Below are 10,681 nucleotides of genomic sequence, written 5' to 3'. Positions count from 1 at the left end.
AAACAAGCCTCTTTTGAACTCTACATAACTTTGTCTCTAGTCATATTTTCTATGTTTGGGAAAAGTACTGAGAAGTCACCTCCCTATACATCTGCCAGACTGTCTCCTGGAAGGCAAACAAACTTTAACTTTTAAAAACAGCCCCTCATATCTACTCAATTTAAGGGCAACCCAAGGCCCCTCCATTCCTGGTCCCTTAACAACAGACACTGCTGAAAAGCAGAAGCCACCCTGTATCCCTGCCTTGTATTGGCTAGCAATACTTGGCCATTTCTTCTCTTGGAAAGTAAAAGAAACTTCCCCTCTTCCTGTCTCTTTTAGCTCTGAGTTCTTTCAAAGCCTGCACCTTCAGCCAAACCTGAACAGTATTTCTTTATTCGGAGGAGTTCAGTAGGTCAAAATTAGGAAAACGATATTGTAGAGGCAACATAATTTTTCCTTCTTCTTTTCTAGGCTCTTTGGTTGGCCTAGGAATTAAATTGATATAATATAGATTAACAGGAGGAAAACAACCAAAAAGTTATTACCATGTGTACCTCCACATACAGGGAAATGACTCAGAAAAACAGAGTAATGCACCAAACTAGCAAATACCATCATCTGAAAAGCCACCTTCACTTATAGTCAGAAAATGTTGTGTGTGGAGAGTCAGTTAGGGTAGGTGTTCAGGAAAAGCACAGTAAAAACCTCAGTTGTGGCCCAGTGCCCTGTGCACTTAGCTTGTATTCAATAGAACACTGTTCCATCTCAAAGATCCATGGTGCAGACACAGGAGAATGGGAAGGAAGACTTGAGTCCAGAACATGACCTGGGCTGCAGGGAAACCATGGTGAGAGCCATGGTGTCATTCAGCCAGTAGGGAAATACATGAGGGAATCACATTGGCTGTTGGTCCTATCCATGAATAAGAGATGAGCACCCGTCCAATGAGACCAGAATCAGGTAGAAGTACAGCAACACTTCTGAATGTCAGGTCCCAGAATTGGTGTCCAATGGTATCGACTCCTGCACAGTGAATGTCACTGCCACATAGGAAAATCATTTGAAGGTCAAACTGAGGCATGAAATTCATCACAGTGGATGTGATGACAGCAGGACACTCAAAATGTATGTGAAGGAGCAGAGACCCAGCCCTAATTATGGAGGTCTCCTGTGGGTCCAACTCTCTGCTGGGATCAAAGGGGAGGCACACAAACAGCAACTCACTGTGAAAGAAGGTTCCCCTGGAGAAACCACTGCACTGAGAAATGATGGTGTTCCCCTGAACATGGGGAGGCCAAGGGTAAGTGCTCTGAGGTGTAAAGGGAATGAGAGGAAACGCATAACTGCAACCCTGGGAACAGTAGCTGCAGCTGAGCCACTCTGGTCCTGACTGTAATTACTCCAGTGAGGCCTGCACATCAGTGGGAGAGACTGTGTCTGACGCTGAGAAAATAATGGTTAAAATCCAGCGCCTTGAATCTGACACTTGTCTGTGCTGTAAACTTGGGGAGCTGACTTCCTTTCTCAGATACTGAATTTTTTCAGCAATTTGATGTGTTTCCACTTACCCAGGTTATTGTGAGAATTACAAGAGAAAATGCTCAAAAATCTAACCCTGGAATCCTAGCCACAAATACTCACCTTGTTACTTTTATTGATCTGGGAAGGCCAAAGTAAGCGCCATCAATCATCTGCATGTCACATTCAGCCAACTGAGACTCAGGGAGTTGTAGCGAGTCTGCTGGACATTCCCAGGTGGGGCCCACCACAATGCGACCTGACTGCCCACAGGACCTGCCTCCCTGCAGCAGAGTCAGTGGCTACTTATAGGTCCTATTTCTCACTAAAATGCACCCAAAGACAAAGGTGCTTGTGGGCATCCGGGAAGTGAGAATTGCCTGGCCTGGGAATATCCCTGTAGGGAGGACGCTTGAGTTGCCTGGAGAGGGAGAGAAGGAAACATCATAATGAGGAAAGAATCACTGATCAGGTGGCCTCCTGCATGCTCCACACTGGGAAAATACTTTCGGGCATAGGCATGTACCCTGACCGGGAATTGAACCGTGCCCTCCTGATTCACAGTTCCACCTGGAAGCACTGAGTCACGCAAGCTGGCCTCTCATCATTGATGTTTCTATCTGTGTCTCCCTCTCCCTTGCATGATGAAATCAATAAAAAGGTTTTAAAAATCAATTAAGATATTTGTTAAAAATAAAAAATATTAAAACATACTATTTTAATATAAAAAACACATTTATTTCCTAAAGTGAAAAAGACACAAAATGAGTAAAATTCCAACATTCATGTTTGCTGCTCCACTGTCTTTTTCTTAAAGAAAATTGCCAAAACTCATACCACATCAGGCAGAATGTAAGATGTTTTAAGAAAGATAGACTCGCCGAAGCCGGTTTGGCTCAGTGGATGGAGCGTCGGCCTGCGGACTGAAAGGTCCCGGGTTTGATTCCGGTCAAGGGCATGTGCCTGGGTTGCGGGCACATCCCCAGTAGGAGATGTGCAGGATGCGGCTGGTCGATGTTTCTCTCTCATCTATGTTTCTGACTCTCTGTCTCTCTCCCTTCCTCTCTGTAAAAAATCAATAAAATATATTTTGAAAAAAAGAAGAAAAAAAAAAAGAAAGATAGACTCAACAAATGCACTTCTGAGGAAAGGGTCAACATACATTCCTACAGTGAGGTAGAATGACAAAATTACAAAATGTTTACATAAAGAATGAGTGACCAAACAAAATGTTCTCTAGAATGTGTAGAATGTGAATACCTCACACAGTGGAGGAAAAATGGTAAAAGGTACAATCGGTTTACTTTTATCACACCCAACCATCTGAGCCACAACACCCATCATGGTATATTCAGTTTAGATCACAATTTGGTAATCCTTGTTAATTTAAACATTCAAATACTCAAAGATTCGGATTGTACACTGAATTTTTAACAAAGGTAAATAACACTTATATCCATATAAAGAATTATACAGAAATTAGAGGCCCGGTGCAAAAAATTGGTGCACGGGGGAGGGGGTTGTCCCTCAGCCCAGTCTGCACTCTCTTCAATCTGGAACCCCTCAGTGGGATCAGGCCTAACAGACAGTCTGACATCCCTCTCACAATCCAGGACTGCTGGCTCCCAACTGCTCGCCTGCCTGCCTGCCTGATTGCCCCTAAGCACTCCCCTGCAGCCTGATTGATGCCTAACTGTTCCCCTGCTGGCCCAATTGCCCCTAATTGCCCTCCCCTGACGTCCTGGTCATCCCCAAGTGCCCTCCCTTGCCAGCCTGGTTGTCCCTAACTGCCCTCCCCTGTCAGCTTGGTCTCCCTTAACGCCCTCCCCTGCCAGCCCGGTCTCCCCTAACTGCCCTCCCCTGCCAGCCTGATCCCCCCTAAGTGCCGTCCCCTGCAGGCCTGATTGGCCCTTACTGCCCTCCTATGCAGGCCTTGTTGGCCCTAACTGCCCTCCCCTGCCAGCCTGGTCCCCCCTCACTGTTCTTCCCTGCTGGCCTGGTCGCCCCCAAGTGCCCTTCCCTGGAGGTCTGGTCCCCCCTAACTGCCGCCCTCTGCAGGCCCGGTCACCCCCAACTGCCCTCCCTTGCTGGTCTGATTGCCCACAACTGCCTGCCCCTGTCGGCTATCTTCTGTCAGCCATCTTGTGTCCACATGGGGGTGAACATCTGTGTTGGAGTGATGGTAAATTTGCATATTACTCTTTTATTAGATAGGCTGTTAGTACCAGCTTTATTAGAAATGACCAAATATTAATAAAAATGGATAAACTACTAGTGATATACTCAAAGTTATGAATATTTATCAGAAACAAAGATGAGTTACTAATATATCTGTAATAAACCAAAAGGTATTTATGAAACACAAATTAAAGCAGAAAAATACTTAGAATATTCAATGTGATCTATATAAGAATGGAATATAAATCATGGCTACTGGGAAAGTTATGAAGAACAGGAATGTTACGGCAAAATTTCCAAGTGGAGGGAAGACAAACACCATGCGCTGGGAAGATTTGGGAAATAACCTTTTATTACAGGAGCACCATGGCTGTGACTCTGGGGAATTGTTCCCCAAAGCTGAGCACTGATCCCAGCGGGCACTAAGTTCCTGTTCCCAGTTCCCTTGGTTTTTCAGCGGGCCTCGCAGCCACCCTCATGATGGTGATAAGGGGGAGGTGAGACTAGATCAAAGGGCCCCAGCTGATTTTCGTGCACCGAGCCTCTAGGAAACATATAAAGAATTATACAGTAATGCTGATACAAGCTTTATTAGAAATAACCAAATATTTACTAAAATGGGCATCATGGTGATATATTCAAAGATAAGAATATCTACCAGGGCCCTAGCTGGTTTGGCTCTGGACAGAGCATAGGCCTGCAGACCAAAGGGTACCGGGTTCGATTCTGGTCAAAGGCACATACCTTGGTTGAAGACTTCTTCCTGGTCCGGGCCCAGGTCATGGCTGATGCAAGAGGCAAACGATCAATGTGTTTCCCTCATATCGATGTTTCTCTCTGTCTTTCCCTCTCTCTTCAATTCTCCAAAAAAAAAAATTAATGGAAAAATAACCTCCGGTGAGGATTAACAACAACAAAAAGAACATTTATCAAAAAAAAAAAAGGAAGAGCTACTAATATATCCTTAATAAATCTCCAAGAATTTATGAAATATCAATTAAACCAGAAAATACTTTGAAAAAGCAAACTTCTCTATTAAAATGGAATGTAAATCCATGGTTACAAGGAAATCTGTGAAAAATAGGGACAGATAAAACAAGGTCATGAAGCAACTACACAGTGACAAATATGGTCAGCATTATGAGTATAATAATAGTTTCAGTTTCATGAACATTTAAAGATTTATGAAATACTATACTTAATACATGTAATTTACTCATTTTAGCTATTAAAAAATGCTTCAAGAGAAAAGAAATGTACGATCACCTACTTTGGAACAATGGGTTTTTTAATTCTATATTCGATGCCCATTCTTCTGCCCTCTGGAAAAGTCTCATCTCAGTGACAGTAAATGTAACAAACAATGAAGAACTTTCCCCCAAACCCATTGGAATGTTGACTGGGTCACAAAAGCCACATCTCTGGCCTAAGGACACCCTTTGGTATCCTCTTAGTTTTGCCGCCAGAGGATCAATGGCTCTGGTGGGAACATCTAATAAAGAACAATGACTGCTCCACAGAAGATAAACAAGCCTGGAGTCCCTCAGATCTGTGTACACACGGATCCTGTAGTCTTTTCCTCAAAAACAATTTCAGGATACAGGTTTAGAAGAAGACCATTCCTTCTAATGGGGTGCAGTCTGGTCCAACAAGAATTAGGTCAATGATTCTGCAGTGAAGGGGTCCCCCTCACTGCGATGGTCCTCCAACAAGTGCCCATCACCCATGCAATTGAAGGCATTAGGGCACATGGCCCTCTGCAACACCTGGGCAAAAGAATCCCTTCAGATGTCTTAGCATCCCTTGAAAACAAGAAAAAAAATACACTGCTCCCAGACATACTTGAGGTTGTCACAGCTACTCCCTCTTTGGTGTGATCCCTGTGTCTCAAAGCACCCAGCTTCACATGAGAACTAGAGTCCACAGTATTTCCTAGGAAATTATGTGGAGCAATGTAAATTTGGCAAAACTGCTGAGCTAATTTCTGCACCATAGTCTTCCCCCCAGGACAAAAATGTTTGAGACCCCATAAAAGTTTTTCACCTCATCGTGCTTAGAGAGCCCAGATCTTTTTATAAACTAACCCACAGGATCAACAGAACACTTTAAAGAGGTCCTAGGAAAGAACCATTACTTTGCAAAGAAAGAGATCTGAGACTGGCAGTTCTCCCATTGATGACTTAGGCATGCGATAAAAAAACTCAACATTAGCATATAGGGAAAATGTGTCCCTCAAAATGGCATTTCTTCTGCAACATTATGTTTACTGGTGCCAAAAGTAATCGGTCCTATGTGGCGACTCATAACAGGGAAACAAGGGCCAGGTATTCCTAATTTTCTTCAACAAATTAGATGATAGAGTTAGCTTCCCTGGGAACATGAGGATGGTGATTGTGGCCATGTGTAGGGTCCTTACAGGTGAATCCGGGGAAATAGCTTCAGCAACAGAAATATGCAGTGACATAGATCTTGCGGGACATCTCTGTATGTTAGAAAGTGCAACATAGATACATATACTTCCAACATAAAAACAAACAAACAAAAAAGCAGAAAAAGTTGCAGTTACATTACATAATGTAGGCGATTAAATGTATGAGATGTAATTCAGACTAATGAGACTTCATTTATTTTCTTATAAAATTGGTAAATCCTTATTAAGAAACTAAATTTCCTACACATCTAAGAACCTTATCAGATGCGGACTTTGTTATGTAGAATTATTTACAAATTGGACTGAGACATATCTCACATTAATTGCACTTATAACAGCTTTCTCCAGTGTGAGCTCTCTGATGATTTTGAAGACCATTGCTACTTGTAAAAGATGTCCCACATTCACTGCATTGATAAGGCTGTTTTCCAGTGTGAACTCTCTGATGAGTACGAAGGTTGGTGCTCCAGGTAAAAGATTTCCCACATTCACTGCATTTATAAGGCTTCTCTGCAGTGTGCACTCTCTGATGAGTATGAAGGTTAGTACTACAGGTAAAACATTTCCCACATTCACTGCATTTATAAGGTTTTTCTCCAGTGTGAACCCTCTGATGATATTTGAGACGAGTGCTACTTGTAAAAGACTTTCCACATTCACTGCATTTATAAGGATTTTCTCCTGTATGAACTATCTGATGACGACGAAGATCACTGTTCCAGGTAAAAGATTTTCCACAGTCACTGCATTGATAAGGCTTTTCTCCTGTATGAACTCTTTGATGACTACGAAGGTTGGTGTTAGTGGTAAAAGATTTCTCACATAGTCTGCATTTATAAGGCTTTTCTCCAGTGTGAACTCTCTGATGATGACAAAGTTTCGTGGTAGTGATAAAAGATTTCTCACATTCACTGCAGTGATAAAGCCTGTCTCCATTGTGCACTCTCTGATGACGACAAAGTTTAGTGCTACTGGTGTAAGCTTTTCCACATTCAGTACATTTATAAGGCTTTTCTCCAACATGAATTCTCTGATGATGACAAAGGTCAGTGAATGTGGTAAAAGATTTCCCACAGTCACTGCATTTATAAGCCTTTTCTCCTGTATGAACTCTCTGATGTCTATGAAGGTGGGTCTTAGTGATAAAGGATTTCCCACATTCACTGCACTGATAAGGCTTCTCTCCAGTGTGAACTCTCTGATGATATTGGAGACCACTGGGACCTGTAAAAGTTTTCCCACATTCACTGCACTGATAAGGCTTTTCTCCTGTGTGAACTCTCTGATGATATTGGAGACCAGTGCTCCTTGTAAAAGACTTTCCACATTCACTGCATTTATAACGATTTTCTCCTGTATGCACTCTCTGATGACTCAGAAAGTGGGTCTTAGTGGTAAAGGATTTCCCACCGTCACTGAAATGATAAGGCCTTTCTCCAGTGTGCACTCTCTGATGACAACAAAGTTTAGTGCGACTGCAGTAAGCTTTCCCACACTCACTACATTTATAAGGCCTTTCTCCAGTGTGAACTCTCTGATGACAGTGAAGGTTACTGCTACTAGTAAAAGGTTTCCCACACTCACTGTACTCATAAGGCCTTTCTTCTGTGTGAACTCCCTGATCATCATGGAGTGCACTGCTTCTGGTAACAGCTTTTCCACATTCACTGCTCTCATAAGGCCTTTCTCCAGTGTACAAAGCTTGGTGGTCATCTAGGCAGTTACTACTGCTAAAAGATTTCCCATATTCACTGCACTGATAAGGCCTTTCTTCAGTGTGACCTCTCTGTTGATAATGAAAGCAAGAAAATTTGGTAAAATATTTTCCACATCCAGAGCACACAAAACATTGACTTCCAACATGGACATCCTTTTCCTGAATAAACGTGTGGGGGCAACTAATGTCTTTCTTACATTCTTTTCTGGCGTAATAATTTCTTTGCCTTTGAAACGTCATCCCACGCATTGAAATAGCATTAGCACTGTCCCTGGTCTGAGTAGCATTTAGGAAGAGATGTCCTGATTCACTAAGGACATCCTGCCCAACCTCTCCGCATGTGAAACTACTCTGGGACACACTGAAATTGCAGCTGTTTGCAAGTGAGATCCTGTCCACCCCTCCAATGAAAGTCTTCTCTCTCACATGCTGCTGGTGAAATTTCGGACTGAAATAAAACCATTTTGCACATGCCCCACACCTCAACAGTATCTGTGCGTGTTGGGTTCCCTGCCCCTCCAACACGTGGCAAATGTTTCCAAAGACTAGCACACAACTCTCACAGGGGTGGCTCCTCTGAGAAGACGAGGCTAACTTGTGATTCCTTACCTGTAACACCCCTACAGAAATGTTCTTCCCAGTCGGTGCCTCCACATTCTCTGCTCCACAGCAGCAACCTGAATAAAAGGAAAAGCTGGTGAAATACATGTTGATCTTGTAAAAACAGAATATCTTTACCACAAATGTTTATCTGTCATGTCTTGGCCTGATGTCATAGAAAGATTTTCAAGACAAGTGAAGTAAACTCCGAGGAAATGGTTGTTAATACATAACGTGGCCCCAAAAGTCAGTCGATGATGAAAATCTCACCAAGAGAGGGACAGAAGCACAGGATGGGATACAAAGAAGAGAGGAAGGCTCTATTCATTGTTCCTGCACAAACGGCTTCCTTTAGGACCTTATATCCTGGCCACGTGAGTCTGTGTAAAAATTTAAAGCTGCTCAAAGCCACAAAAATTAATTGTATTAGAGCACATGAAGTTCAACGTCTATATAATAATACGAGTGCTCTCCAAGGTGCAGCAGGCATGGACCAAAGTTGGAGTGCAGTAAAGGGAGACCTGTGAAATAGGCAGAGGTGCAAATTACAGAAGTTAAGGTTTTCCTTGCACTGGGAATCTGAGTAGAAATGATCACTATTAGAACTGAGGAATTGGCAAAGTATCAACAATAAGCACAAACAAGCATAACTGGGTGAGGAACGGGCAACTGTAACCAAACACTGGGTTTCTAGCTATGAATGCAACAAAGGCCAACTGTGAATTCCTCCCCAGTGACCCTTCACCAAGGCACGACCGCCTGGGGGTTCATTGTGTCATTCATAAAGTCATGTTTCTTCTGTGACGCAGAAATGATTCTTTCCCTTCAATCCCATTGGAGCCACTGCATGGGATAAATGATGTAAATCTTCACAAAAAACCCCCGGAAAAGATGGATGGTCAATACCGTGGTAGAACAACAAAGGACAAATGAAATCACAGACAAAAGATCTATGTGAGTGACATTAGCAAGATGGCAGGATCAGAGATATAAGCATCTTCCCCCATCCCAGTGTATGTAGACAGCTATCCATGAACAAAAACCCCATAGGAAATGGGAATAAGAGAACCATAAAGGCAAACAGTATTACAGACACAAATAATGAAGAACTGTACAGAAAGAATGACTGGAAAAGGCTGGGTGAATAAACATATTTGAAGATACCTAGAGTCAAAAACGAGGGTCAGCGTTACCTCCAGCAGCCACTGTACTTCCGCTATCCTTGTCTATAGTGGCCTGTATTTTAAAAAATACTGGAAATTTTTGTGTCTAAAAAGCACAGAATGCCGAAACCGGTTTGGCTCAGTGGATAGAGCGTCGGCCTGCGGACTGAAGGGTCCCAGGTTCGATTCCGGTCGAGGGCATGTACCTGGGTTGCGGGCACATCCCCAGTAGGAGATGTGCAGGAGGCAGCTGATCGATGTTTCTCTCTCATCGATGTTTCTAACTCTCTATCTCTCTCCCTTCCTCTCTGTAAAAAATCAATAAAATATATTAAAAAAAAAAAAAAAAAGCACAGAATGCCTTGGCCAGTATGGCTCAGTTGGTTGGAGCATCGTCCTGTGTACCAAAGGGTCAACGATTCAATCCCAGTCACGGCAGATATCAGTAAGCAGGTTCCATTTCCAGTTAGCTTGTGTGCAGAAGGCAGCCGATTGATGTTTCTCCCTCACAATTATGTTTCCCCTTCTCTCCTTGTTTCTCTCTCTCTCCATCTCTCCTCCTCCCTATCTGAAACCAATAATACATAAATAAGAATATCAATGCAGCCAAACACAAAACAGAACTCAAAAAAGTCTAGACACAAAGTAAATAAAAAGACAATCTATCAAAAATTATGTATAAAATTCAGAAAATGTAATTCTAAGAAGAAATTTTATAGAGTAAATGCCTCCATTATGAAAAAAGATGGAAAAAAACCTAACCTGCCATCTCTGAAATCTAGAGACAAAACAAGAAAGTAAACCCAAAGGTTTAAAGGAAAGGAACAATAAATATTTGTTTGTGTTTTTTTTAAAATATATTTTATTGATTTTTTACAGAGAGGAAGGGAGAGAGATAGAGAGTTATTAACATCGATGATGAGAGAAACATCGACCAGCTGCCTCCTGCACATCTCCCACTGGGGATGTGCCCGCAACCCAGGTACATGCCCTTGACCGGAATCGAACCTGGGACCCTTGAGTCCGCCGGCCGACACTCTATCCACTGAGCCAAACCGGTTTCGGCCGAACAATAAATATTTGAACAAGCAT

The 10,681-nt window shown here is 42.6% G+C and overlaps 1 protein-coding gene across 1 annotated transcript; it reads right to left on the bottom strand.

The window, feature by feature from the left end:
• Positions 1-6,383: 6,383 nt before the first annotated feature.
• LOC102420655 (zinc finger protein 420-like) lies at positions 6,384-8,503 on the bottom strand (the record flags this gene model as incomplete). Its single annotated transcript, XM_023749269.1, has 2 exons — positions 6,384-7,895; positions 8,436-8,503. Coding segments are annotated over 2 exons (1,535 nt in total), but the record flags the coding sequence as incomplete, so codon positions are not given.
• Between the last annotated feature and the right edge of the window lie 2,178 nt (positions 8,504-10,681).

Source organism: Myotis lucifugus, unplaced genomic scaffold, assembly GCF_000147115.1.
Source record: "Myotis lucifugus unplaced genomic scaffold, Myoluc2.0 scaffold_4819, whole genome shotgun sequence".
Lineage (NCBI taxonomy): Eukaryota > Metazoa > Chordata > Mammalia > Chiroptera > Vespertilionidae > Myotis > Myotis lucifugus.
Note: the sequence above shows the minus strand (reverse complement) of the source record. Positions and strands in the feature narration are given on the sequence as shown.